General features: G+C 38.0%; 3 protein-coding genes across 3 annotated transcripts in view; 1 reads left to right on the top strand and 2 right to left on the bottom strand.

The window, feature by feature from the left end:
- LOC147818565 (uncharacterized) overlaps positions 1-12,737 on the top strand; it is an 18,176-nt gene extending 5,439 nt beyond the window's left edge. The window contains exons 2-4 of the mRNA XM_087176573.1: positions 7,239-7,273; positions 9,484-9,697; positions 10,186-12,737. Of these exons, the coding sequence (XP_087032699.1) occupies positions 7,239-7,273; positions 9,484-9,697; positions 10,186-10,211 (275 nt within the window). The 3' untranslated portion in view covers positions 10,212-12,737. The remainder of the gene's footprint in view (positions 1-7,238; positions 7,274-9,483; positions 9,698-10,185) is intronic.
- LOC111662371 (transcription factor HES-4-like) lies at positions 4,121-5,618 on the bottom strand. Its single transcript, XM_023416217.2, has 2 exons — positions 5,414-5,618; positions 4,121-5,300 (listed from the first exon to the last, which is right to left on the bottom strand). The coding sequence occupies exons 1-2, from the start codon at positions 5,534-5,536 to the stop codon at positions 4,968-4,970; spliced, it is 456 nt and encodes a 151-aa protein (XP_023271985.1). The 5' UTR covers positions 5,537-5,618; the 3' UTR covers positions 4,121-4,967.
- LOC111662289 (transcription factor HES-2-like) lies at positions 7,958-9,151 on the bottom strand. Its single transcript, XM_023416097.2, has one exon. The coding sequence runs from the start codon at positions 9,149-9,151 to the stop codon at positions 8,831-8,833; it is 321 nt and encodes a 106-aa protein (XP_023271865.1). The 3' UTR covers positions 7,958-8,830.
- Positions 12,738-13,399: the final 662 nt, after the last annotated feature.

The following is a 13,399-nucleotide window of genomic DNA, read 5'->3' as shown; positions in this document are numbered from 1 at the left end:
TGAAGATTGAGTCTCCTTGAATCTCCAATTTACCTTGTGGGTCAGAGTCAGATGCTCCTGAGAGTTGGTCATTGGTGCAGTGATTGTAGGTGCCATGGCTGGATCTGTGTGCTGTCGAGGTCTCTGTAGAGAGAATCTGATCTCTGCTGTCTTCATGCCTCCTATTTATAGTCCCACATCTCCATATGAATGTGTGGGTCTTGGTCTGGCAGGAGTTTCTCACAGTCTCAGCCAATGAGAGAGCTTGGTGAGACAATAAGGCGTGTGGACCAGCAACATGCTGAATGGTGTTACATTGCCTGGCGGACAATAGTCAGATCCCAGGGGAACAGGTGGAGGACTGGGGGTGATGGAGAGAGACTCACAGAGCTCTGTGTGAACCTGGGAAAGTGGTGACCCTGTAGAGAGAGCAGATCTGCTGCCTGATGCTGGGATCAATGACTTTCACTGAGCACACGCTGATCATTTTGTCACACACGTGGGACAGTGAAAATGAATTACATATGGTTACAAAATACAGTTGATATGTAACAAGATTAAATGTGTTTTGGAAGTAGAATAGTTGTGTCGAAACATTTCTATTGAGCCATAACCTTAAATCTAGCACATGCAACTCATGCCACTTTTATTCTGTCGTAATAATGTAGACAAATTTTCATTTTCACTTTTTTATGAATAAATTACTGTATTCTGGAAGTCAATTCAGTTGTCTATTAAAAAAGACAGTTATGCCTGTAATGTATTTAAATTGCATACAATAACAATCAAGCTCATACTGCTGTCTAGATCTCAACATCAGTGTGAATAGAAAGTTGCTCCCAGTTTCCCAAACTGCCTCCCTGTGCTGTGGTCAATGAACCACAAAGGGACTTTGAATGGAGCTTGTGTGGCTGATACTGGAAGTGTGTTGTAGTAGGAACAGAGCCTGACGTCATCAACCATCTGGAGGGAAAGAACACCATTGGTTGTCTTTGACAGTTTGCAAAGTTTAAAAGTATGATGACAGTTTTATCATAAAGGTCAGCTCAAGATATTTGGCAGATTATTTAGTCAACTTTCTATCACTGTCACACATTTTGATTGTCTAATCATAGCTGTGCCTTTTATCAGCAACTGGATCAAATTTTCAGTTCGATACATGAGTGTTGAGGCAGCTGTTTCCTGAAGTGTGCCAAATCCCTTTGGAGAATAGTCGGCTGCTGGTGGTGTCAAGAATGCTAATCAGTGCAAACTCTTCTCTCCAGAGCTTTCCCACACTCTGTGCATTAAAAGACATGAGGGCTTTGCTTAAATCCAAAAGGCCTTTTCAAAGCTCATCTTTTAATATGTTGCAGGAATTTTTTTTGTTTGTCTTTAAATTGAAAAGCTCATCATATCTTAATTTCCACATATGTACAATCAAAGTCTGTTGGCAACATCATCTACAATATTCAAATATTTATATAAAAAAATATATAATATAAAAACCTGTAGTGTAAAAATAACCAATATGCACTGAATTCAACATGTGATACTTGGCTGTAGCCATATTCTTTCAGTAAAACACTGACGTCCCTTTTTTATTACTTAATAATAGTTTTTTTCCAGTGTCTTGTTTTGAATAGTCAAATATAATAAGGTTATAATACTGAAATGTTGAGTATAAGTATATTTGAAAATCTGAATAACAACCTACTTTTATCCTTTATAGGTAAAAATTTCATATACGATTTGATAACAGATCAAGAAGTTCCCCTTTTTTCAGTCAGTGTCCATTTTAATCTCTGTCTCCTCAGGGCAAAGGTCTGGATCTATTGTCCCACAGGGCTCTGTGAGTGAGTTTCTTCTGGTTTCCCACACTCTGTCCTTTCAGTGGAGGAACAATAGAAGTGTGTCCTATTAAATTTCACATTAGATACACTATGTGAGCTCTTTAAAGAGGGAAATGGTTCACTTCAAATTTTCAACATTAAAACACATGACATAAACAATTATACCAAAATAGCAGTGCAACGACAGCATCTTTGAAACGTCTGTATTCTCATTTTTTTAGGATTTGACTTATTCCATATGAACAGTGAGATAATGTGTTTTGCTAAAAACCGTGACAGTGTGACGTTAAATAAAAACTTTTACATTTACAGTCATTGAAAAGAATGGACGAACAGATCAGTTTTGGGTAATCACTTAAAGTGATGTAGAGTCCATTAAAACAATATGCTCATATAAAAGGAAAATTGAATGTTTTATCAGAATGATCACTAACAATCAAAAGATAAGAAATATTACCATAGCATTGTACACTACAAATACATTAATTACAGGATGGTACACCTGAAACCAATGAGTTTATATACAGTCTTTGTATTTGAGTGAAATTCAGTCCAAAATCTGACTTTTTCTGTTTAGTTTTAAACTGAGAAAAAGTTTTCTATTGTTTCCTGGTGTCCAGATGTAGCAGGTGTGTCCTCTGTCTTGTGGCTGTTAGTTGATGTGAGTAGAAAGTTTCTTTCAGCTTCCCACACTTAGCCCATGAATCGTGGTCAGTGCACTACAAAAGGAGTTTGAAAGGAGCTTTTGTGACAGATGCTGGTCGTGTGCTGTAATGGAGACACAGCCTGACGTCACCAACCAGCTGGAGGGAAAGAACCTCATTGGTCGCCCCAGAGGTTTGACAATTTTTAGGAATATAATCAAAATAGATCAAGTCTTGAGAGTTATACTAAATTGGCAGCTTTTAGTAGAAAATTAAAAAAACATCCAGTCCCTATAGAACCATTGTATCATTAACTAGTTAAAAATTGCTGTTTTATATTTGGGGTTTTTGGGGGTTGAGACAGCTGTTTCCTGAAGTGTGCCAAATCCATCTGGACAATAGTCGGCTACTGGTGTGGTTTGGGATGCTAATCACACCGAGCCATGGTTTTACTTGTCCAGACCTTTCCCACACTTTGTCCACTGACAGTTACTGGTTGCCATGTTAAAACAAGATTATCTTGTGTAAAGCAGGATTCACTATTTTTTTAATTATATTTCATTGTATTTCTTTGTTTTTAACACAATGTTATAATATAAATGTACCATTAGCAATAGATGATGGATGTCATTGGATTATTTTTTAATTTTCTTTAAAATTGCAGTAAGTTGTCAAAATAAAATCAGAGATAAAATAAAGGCAAAACAGATCTTAATTTCTCAGAAGCACCACAGTGCTCTTCCCGAGAGTCATACCGAACAATCTTATGATTTGTTCCATTCGTATTTTTATAAAGATTCAGTTTCTGTAATAATATAATTGTGAGACACTTCAAAGTTTTAGTTTCATCATGTTGTGTAATATTAAAATTGTACGATATGTTATCCAGCACTTTTAAAATATTGTTTTCCTGAATACAATAGAGTATCAACTTCAAAAGCAGGCGGGTTTTCATTTTGATCCCCACATATTCCTTTTTAACCTCTTCAGGACAGAGGTCCCAGTCTATTGTCCCACATGGCTCTGTGAGTATGTTTTCTCTGGTTTCCCACACTTTGTCCTTTCACTGCTTCCACTGGAGGAACAATAGAAGTGTGTCTCATTACCCATCACATTAGGAGACGACCGTTATCTTTAACATTTTCACATTCCAACACAAGGAAACGAGAACCGAACCAAAACTATGACTCAGCAACCTTTGGAATTTAACCAGAGGCATGAGGAAAATTTCTCCACCTGGTTTGATGACAAATAGTGACCCACTGCATGTAAATCAAGTTAGATGGATAATACCAGTTCATCAAATCTCTTCATCAATCCACATGAAAATGTCTTATTTTCAGATTTAAGACAAAATAGAGAGCACTCTTCTGCCAGATATGAATGGTGACCGTTACTATTTATTGATAGTTATATCACATCACTCTGGTAGTTACGTAATAAAAATGTTAAAAGGACTCTTGTCCTTCATCCTATAGTAAGTTAGTGTAGTAACTTTATATGCAAGCAGGTTTTCATTTGATCCTTCCCTATTCATAGAATAATGTAAAAGCACTCTGTTACTAAAGTAAGAAAAATGCTAAATAAGACACTTGGAAAATGATCGCTAGTCACAACAGCATAACCGGGCAAGAATAAATGATGGGAAAACAAAAACTGTTTAGATCACATTGATTTCTTTATTGAAATGAAGTCAGTGATGCATTTTATGAAAGCTCCTACTGGAAGCACATAAATGTGATGACATATCACAACAATAACTTGGTAACATGTCCAAGGCACACTGCACTCAAAATGAGTAGAGGACCAGTCGTCTTTACAAAAGACAAATAGTATGAGATTCATCATCATCATCAGTTAGTTTTACATAAAACATAGATTAAAATGAAGATGATCTGCACTTTATAGCAAAGGAGAATACTGATCTTAGAACAGATCAAGTTTAGATAATCACAAAGTGAGGCAATGCATTTTCACTCAAAAAAAGCTCATTGGGATTTCAGTCTTAGACTGTATCAGAAGCAAACCTTTTCAACAAAAGGATTTTAAAGAAGTTGCACATTGACCTGATAACTGATCCATACTTAGTAATCAAAGACATTGAAATTAAGTCAATTGAGACAAAATGTCCTCACAAAGGACAATCCAAGTGTTTGATCAAAATGATGATCAACACTCAAGAAGTAGTATACTTCATTTCATGTACCACCATAATGTGATAAAAGTTATTTATCATAGTAAAAACTCATTTACTTAATGTTTGATATGATTCATGCACCATGCATGACATTGGTTCATTCTTAATATGAGAGATAATGTCACTCTGTTTCACTATTTCCACAGGAAATGATGTTTTTCTTAACAAGAAAGTTTGAAATAGACAAAAGTATATAAACAGCCTTCTGTTCATACAGAAGAACAAGTCCTTAAATTTCATAGAATTCAGTTGCAGTAATCTTTGACCAACATGGTCATCTCAGTTTGTCTGGTAGTAAGTCCAGTCTGTAAGTGTCTACCACGGCCTCCAGAGGGCGCTGTTGACTGGCCTGATCTCTTTGGTGATACTGGTCTGGACTGTGGAGCTCAGGAGAGAGAAGTCAGCCTCCATCAGGTTCTTCTCAGAGGAAGACTGCAGCTTGTTGATGAGGTTCAGCAGTCTTCTCTGCTGTTGATTCTGCTGCTGCAGCTGTGTCAGGAAGCAAACTGTCATCTCCAGGATGTCTGCTTTCTCCAGCTTAGAGTCTGACTGCTGTTTGAGGAAGTCTGGACCCAGCAGAGACTTGAGCTGCTCAATGCTGCTGTTGATTCGCTCTCTGCGTAACTTCTCCACCAGAGGTTTTCTGAGCTGCAGAGAGAAGAACAAAGTCATTAATAAACATATTCTGGAGTAAAGTGTTAGCATTAACAAATACAACTTGTCATGAATGAAGATTGAGTCTCCTTGAATCTCCAATTTACCTTGTGGGTCAGAGTCAGATGCTCCTGAGAGTTGGTCATTGGTGCAGTGATTGTAGGTGCCATGGCTGGATCTGTGTGCTGTCGAGGTCTCTGTAGAGAGAATCTGATCTCTGCTGTCTTCATGCCTCCTATTTATAGTCCCACATCTCCATATGAATGTGTGGGTCTTGGTCTGGCAGGAGTTTCTCACAGTCTCAGCCAATGAGAGAGCCTAAAAAAGAAAAAGGACTGTTGAGCTGCCACATGCTCAGTGGTCATAGTAGAGGACAATAGTTAGATCCCAGGGGAACAGGTGGAGGACTGGGGGTGATGGAGAGAGACTCACAGAGCTCTGTGTGAACCTGGGAAAGTGGTGACCCTGTAGAGAGAGCAGATCTGCTGCCTGATGCTGGGATCAATGACTTTCACTGAGCACACGCTGATCATTTTGTCACACACGTGGGACAGTGACAATTATTATATCTATTGTTACAAAATACAGTTGATATGTAACTAAATGAAATGTGTTGTGGTAGTAGAACTCAATGTTTAAACATTTTTATTGAGCCATAACCTTAAATCTAGCAAGTGACCCCTTTATTCTGTCTTAATAATGTAGTTCAATTTTCATTTTGACATTTTCCCTCTTTTCTGAGAGGGGTAATAAAATATTATTGTATTATGGAAGTCAGTTCAGTTGTGCATTACATAAGGCTGTAAAAGGCAAATTTCATGAACAATGATTGTGCTGCTGCCCAGATGTTGACAGTCATAAGTGTGAGTAGAAAGTTGCTCTCAGCTTCCCACACTGCCTCCCTGTGCTGTGGTCAACGAACCACAAAGGGACTTTGAATGGAGCTTGTGTGGCTGATACTGGACGTGTGTTGTAGTAGGAACAGAGCCTGACGTCATCAACCATCTGGAGGGAAAGAACACCATTGGTTGTCTTTAACAGTTTGCAAAATTTAAAAGTATGATGACAGTTTTATTATCAAGGGTCATCTGTATGGATTTTGCAGATTATTAGATCAACTTTCTATCACTGCCACACATTTTGATCATCCAATCATAACTGTTCCATTTTATCAGCAAGTGAATCAAAATTTCAGCTCTACACATGAGGCTGGGAGGTTGAGGCAGCTGTTTCCTGAAGTGTGCCAAATCACTTTGGAGAATAGTCGGCTGCTGGTGGTGTCAAGGATGCTAATCAGTTTAATAACTCTTCTCTCCAGAGCTTTCCCACACTCTGTGCATTAAAAGACATGAGGGCTTTGCCTAAATCCAGAAGAACCTTTTGAGGCTCCTCTTTTGGTTTTAAATTGAAACGCTCATCATGTCTTTATTTCCAAATATATACAATCAAAATCTGGAGTAGTGGAATCTGTTGGGGAAATCACCTATGACATTCCAAAACTTTAGAAACCTGTAGTGTAAAAATAACCAATATGCACTGAATTCAACTTGTGATACTTGGCTGTAGTCATATTCTTCCAGTAAAACATTGACCTCCCTTTTTTATTAGTAAATAACCTTGTTTCTTCCAATGTCTCTTTTTCAGTGGCCAAATCTCAGAAGGTTGTAATAATGAAATGTTGATTAAATTAAACAAACATAATATATTTGAAAATCTAAATAACAACCTCCTTTTATACTTTACCTAATTGACAGAATGTTTTTCAATGATTTTGCTTAGTCTCAACTTTAGGAAATGGCAATAATGTGAAACTGGTGAAGGCTATTTTACCACAATCAAAAAAAAAGGTGAAAAAATTGATACATGGCTTAATAACAGATCAATAAGTTTCATTTTGCAATTCAGTGTCCCTTTTAATCGTTGTCTCCTCAGGGCAAAGGTCTGGATCTATTGTCCCACAGGGCTCTGTGAGTGAGTTGCTCCTGGTTTCCCACACTCTGTCCTTTCAGTGGAGGAACAATAGAAGTGTGTCCTATTATACGTCACATTAGATACACTATGTGAGATCTTTAAAGAGGGAAATTGTTAACTTAAAAATGAATACACACAGTTCTACCAAAATAATGGTGCAGCAAAAGTGTCGGACACATTTTCTCATTTGGTTAGATGACTTACTTCAAATATGACAAAAGATTGTTAATCCCTCTTCATCACAAATCATAATCAAACTTGTTTACTGTCTTTAGATTTACACTAAAAATGCTTGTTATGAATGAACTGTTACTGTATGTGCTGAATTTCATTTTGATGTGTCATTGAAAGGAAGGAACATTGATGGAGGCTTTTATCAATTTAGAGAAAATGAAAACAAAGTAGGATGTCTGACTTTCATCATTATGAAATGGATCACTATAACTGACAATGACATGGAAACAACATTTTCATCTTCCAAAGTTTGTTTATTCAACAAGGCACAATGAGCCACAGCAAGTATGAAAGCTCCAGAGGTGATGATACATCACAACAACAACTTGTAGATTCCCACAAGACACACTGTACTCAGAGAGAGTAAGGGAACATCTGTCTTTATAAAAGACAAACAGTTTACAATATTGGAGGACACTGTAGTCACTGTCCTTTGAGAGTTTTTTCCAAATGGATTAAACTTTTGTGATTACTGAACAAAAGAAACTGTTAAAATTGACCTCACAACAGGTCAGATTCTTATTAACCAAAAAATGTAGTTCATTCTCAAAAGTAAAACTTATATTGTCACTGGAAAATTGTGACAATGTGACATTAAAGAAACCTTTTACAATAAAAAGATTAGACATGTTGATCTTAAAACAGATCAGTTTTGAATAATCACATAAAGTGAGAAAAAGTCAATCATGAAAAAATGTCCATAAACAGGACAATTAAGATGTTTGATCAAAATGATCAATAGTACTGAAGGGGCAACAAATATCACTGTTGCATTATATTTTACCAATACATGACACACAGTGAAGCACAGACATATCACAGCAAAATTGTGATATTTAGCAAAACTTTTTAAAAAAAGAATAAACATTTGGACCTTACAACAGATCAGTTTTGAATAATCAGAGAGATTAAAATATCGTAAACATCAATTATGACAATATGTCCATAAAAAAGGACACTCAGTAGTTTTTTATCAAAATGATCAATACCAATCAAAAGATAACAAATGTTACCATAGCATTACACACCACCGATACATGATGTATGGTGAAGTATGATAATAATAATTGCTGATGCAATTATATTTGATTCATGCAACATGCATGACAAGATGTTCTCTTTCTTAACCTGAAAGATATTGTTGTTGTCATTTCCATTAGGAAATCTCATCTTACACAAAGAAATGCACAAAATACAAACTACAGCCTTCTGTTCATACAGAAGAACAAGTCCTTAAATTTCATAGAATTCAGTTGCAGTAATCTTTGACCAACATGGTCATCTCAGTTTGTCTGGTAGTAAGTCCAGTCTGTAAGTGTCTACCACGGCCTCCAGAGGGCGCTGTTGACTGGCCTGATCTCTTTGGTGATGCTGGTCTGGACTGTGGAGCTCAGGAGAGAGAAGTCAGCCTCCATCAGGTTCTTCTCAGAGGAAGACTGCAGCTTGTTGACGAGGTTCAGCAGTCTTCTCTGCTGTTGATTCTGCTGCTGCAGCTGTGTCAGGAAGCAAACTGTCATCTCCAGGATGTCTGCTTTCTCCAGCTTAGAGTCTGACTGCTGTTTGAGGAAGTCTGGACCCAGCAGAGACTTGAGCTGCTCAATGCTGCTGTTGATTCGCTCTCTGCGTAACTTCTCCACCATTTAGTCTGAAAAAATTTAACTGGCAATTGACTCAAGTAAATACCAGAAAATAGTCAGATCCCTCCGGAGGTTGTGAAACCCAGGATCAGGATCTTAATCTAATTCAAGCACCATACTTCTGTGTGTGTGTGTGTGTGTGTGTGTGTGTGTGTGTGTGTGTTATTGTACTGCAGGTATGTAACTGAGATTCTGGGTTGAGAGGCCTACGTCTCCGGCTCAGCAGTACTGCCTGCCCTCTGTACCTTGCATAATGTAATGTAAGTCTCAGATGAAGACCCTGCATATTGTTGGCTAACAAAAGTGTTCAATCTGCTAACTCTGTTCCAACACAGGAGCTTAAACAACCAACATCTATCATTGTTCCAGGGGACTGGGTGTTTGTCAAAGTCATTAAAAAGAAAACCTGGTCCAGCCCAAGGTGGGAAGGATCATTCCAGGTTCTCCTGAGCACGCCAACAGCAGTAAACATCACAGAAAGAGGCTCCTGGATCCATCTCTCACACTGTAAGAAAGCACATCAGCTATCTTCTCTGGAGAAAGACTCAGGTGAGACCTAGATCACTGACCTCAGCATCTCCATGGGATAGTCTGGCTACAAAGGGGAGTGAAACAAATAGGGTCACTCGTCTCAAACCAGTGAAGAAACCATCAGTACCTGTAGATAGTAGGAGGAAAGTGTCATGGGTTACCAGCTTTCTATGGAAGAGATACTGATGACAAATGAACAAATAACCAATTTAAATTATATACCCATTTGTCAAACACCAAAAGGGATAGCATTAATAACGTGGGGTGAAAATGAAGATTCTAGCATTAAACTGCCTTCTATATTTACTGTGTTATTCCTAGCATTAGCCAGTCCTATTAATAATTCATCTGTTAAGTTGAGTTATCTTCTAAAATTAAACATGGATAGTCCACGACCATGACATCCGTTTCGACAACCAGGCCTCTGTGGCCTCATGGGTACCATCTGTTGTCTACTCTGTATAACACTTATCATTATGCTCCCAATTATATGGTTTGAGTTGCAGGTAAGCAAGAACCGACACCGTCTTAATGAGACTGAGACGACCACCGACAGAAACCCCGCTGAAGAGGAAATCAAAGTAGGGAAGAGATCACTGAGAGGTAGTAAGACACCATTAACACTAACCTTTATTGAGGGACAAAGAAATAAAGTAAAGTTCGATCTCTGTTCTGTCATACATTGTGGTCAAAACCAAGAAGCCCATAAGTGGTCAGACAAATACATCTGCAAAACTTCTCAAACAGGCTTTTCATATGATCAGTGGTGTGGTTATTGGGATTATGTCATCTGCAGTTCTAGCTCGTATACCTGGGGTTACAGACCAGGAGAGGCCTCAAGTGGAAAACCACTTATTGGTTGACGGACACTTATTAAAGGACAATCCTCAACAAATTGCAAAAAGATAATTGTAATCCATTACTGATGACCCTAAAAGATCCACAAGGGAGTGATAGCGGTTTATATGTTCTAGGAGCCTACGAATCAGGCACCGACCCACTTGGCCAGTTCATCATAAGACTAAATAAAAAACAGGAAAACAGTCCCACCAGCATTCCAGAGCAACTACAGAAAAACATTGTGACTTACCTAGATCTCACTAATGCAACTATAATGGATAAAGTAGCTATTGAGACAGGGTTTGTTGAGACTAATGAATGGCTTTGATGGTTAATTTATACTGCACAAAACAATAAACCAAATACAACTAATTGTCTAGCATGTGCGGCAGCCAGACCTGGGTTAGGCACAGTTCCATTTCCCTTAAATCAAAACAATGATCCAGATGGATTTCAGTGTATCGTCAGGCTATTAAACTGCAGAAACCCAACCGCCTTATTTCAGCCCGTATGCAGGTAATTACACCTGTATCGAGCGAAGAGGATCAGGGCAGGATGTTGGGGAGCTGTCGTGGTGCAACGTTACACTATCAACTAACGGCACAGGCATTCAGGACGACTGGTTAAAGGACCAGTCCACTCCTCGCGCTGATGTGTGGTGGTTCTGTGGAGATAAAACACTGAGGTCAACGTTACCTTATGACTGGAAAGGGAAATGTGCTCTGATCCAAATGGTTATGCCATTCTATGTATTGCCCTTGACTGATACTGTAGCATCAAAAGAAATGTTCAAATCACAGAGAATAAAACGCAGAACAAATCCTCTCGGGTCATTCAATACACATGTATACATCGATGGGATCGGGGTACCTGACGAATACAAAGCTCGAAATCAGGTCACCGCAGGATTTGAGTCATTGTTCTTTTGGTGGGCTACGATTAATAAAAATGTTGATTGGATAAATGACATTTACTATTACCAACAACGGTTTGTGAACTACACACGATATGGGTTTAAAGGAATAGCTGAACAATTAGAGAAAACAAGCCTGATGGCATGGCAGAACAGAGTGGCCCTAGACATGCTCTTAGCTGAGAAAGGAGGTGTTTGTAAGATGTTCGGTGATAAGTGTTGCACCTTTATTATTTATTACCAAACAATACAGCCCCTGATGGAAGCATCACTAGAGCCATCCAAGGCCTGACAGCTCTCTCACAGGAGCTGGCAGAAAATGCTGGTGTAGACAAACCCTTTACCAGAATGATGGAGAATTGGTTTGGGAGGTGGAGTGGATTAATCTCTTCTTTTCTAGTCTCTTTTGCAGTTGCAGCGGCTCTTCTTTCTGTCTGCGGTTGTTGTTGCATACCATGTCTACGAGGACTTATCCAAAGGCTGATTGATACCGCCATAACAAAAACTTTGATGTACCAACATATACCAACTGATATTGATGAGGATGATGATGAAAGTATTGTTTAAAAATGTGCCTTGTGATGATGGATGAACGAACTATGAAGTACAATATGAAAATCTGTGAAGAAGAGTAGTGTGTGGAAAATACGGATGTACCTGATTCACCTGTGATAAAATGCTTTAATTGAGTTTTATTTACTACAAGTTCATAAAGTATTAACAGGAGGGAAATGTTGGAAAAATTGTGATACTTTATGATAAACATAACCATCTTAAAGGGAAACTATTATCCTGTATAGAACTTTCCATTATTGTGTTTACTTTTTAAGACAGGAGTTGTCAGAGAGGAGCGCAGTGACCTTCGTTGTTCTTCTTCGCTGTTATCATGAGCTATGATAAGGCATGAATCGAGTCTCTATTGTGTCTGTCTCACTTCAGCAAGAATGTGAGGTCGCTCTCATATATTCTAGGTATAAATTCTGTGTGAATCTTGCATTCTTTGAACATTTGCACTGCAAGCTCTGGTGTGATAATTTTCCTAACAATTAATTAATTATCTTTTTGTGTGTTTCATGGTCCAATCAGATGTGATCTCATGACACAGACTAATACATATAAATAACAACAAACCACAGGTTGTAGCTTTAGAGCAGTTGTTTCTAAACTGAAGAAAAAATGAAATCATGTTTTACACTGAAAAACAATTTAAAAGTTACTGGATTAAACCAAGTTTTAGTTTATTCCAGATCTCAATCATCCATTTTGTCTTTAAATGATGAAAAACTAAATCTTTAATCAAACCAGAATTGAATGGCTGTCTCTTATACACATCTCAAAAACCATGAAACCATATCAGCAACTAGCTAAGGATCTGAAAATGGAGATAGGGGGAGGCTATAAAACATAGCCAGATCAACAGAGTTGCCTACCTTCATCAAACATCTTAATGGAACCACATCAAGTTTGACTGTGCTTCAAATTTCAATAAACTGGTAGGTTTGGGGTACATTCAAATTCACTGTCGAGAACATTGTCATTTCAGTGAGAGGAAATCATTACAACAGATGCACAAAGTCTCTGGTTCATCGTGATATGCATAAAGGAAAATGACATGGAAACAACATTTTCATCATACAAAGTTTGTTTATTCAACAAGGCACAATGAGCCACAGCAAGTATGAAAGCTCCGGAGGTGATGATACATCACAACAACAACTTGTAGATTCCCACAAGACACACTGTACTCAGAGAGAGTAAGGGAACATCTGTCTTTATAAAAGACAAACAGTTTACAATATTGGAGGACACTGTAGTCACTCTCCTTTGAGAGTTTTTTTCCAAATGGATTAAACTTTTGTGATTACTGAACAAAAGAAACTGTTAAAATTGACCTCACAACAGGTCAGATTCTTAATAACCAAAAAATGTAGTTCATTCTCTAAAGTAAAACTTATATTGTCACTGGA

Source organism: Seriola lalandi, unplaced genomic scaffold (genome assembly GCF_002814215.2).
Source record: "Seriola lalandi dorsalis isolate HSWRI2012SDOR001 ecotype SW California unplaced genomic scaffold, Sedor1 jcf7180002054561, whole genome shotgun sequence".
Classification (NCBI taxonomy): domain Eukaryota; kingdom Metazoa; phylum Chordata; class Actinopteri; order Carangiformes; family Carangidae; genus Seriola; species Seriola lalandi.
Note: the sequence above shows the minus strand (reverse complement) of the source record. Positions and strands in the feature narration are given on the sequence as shown.

What these genes read in the sequence shown, in the direction of transcription:
- LOC111662371 (XM_023416217.2), bottom strand. Translation starts at nt 5,536, where the DNA reads ATGAAGACAGCAGAGATCAGATTCTCTCTACAGAGACCTCGACAGCAC. An exon ending in ATCTGACTCTGACCCACAAG is followed by an intron (nt 5,301 to 5,413) that starts GTAAATTGGAGA and finishes TTCTCTCTGCAG; the next exon opens with CTCAGAAAACCTCTGGTGGA.
- LOC111662289 (XM_023416097.2), bottom strand. Translation starts at nt 9,151, where the DNA reads ATGGTGGAGAAGTTACGCAGAGAGCGAATCAACAGCAGCATTGAGCAG.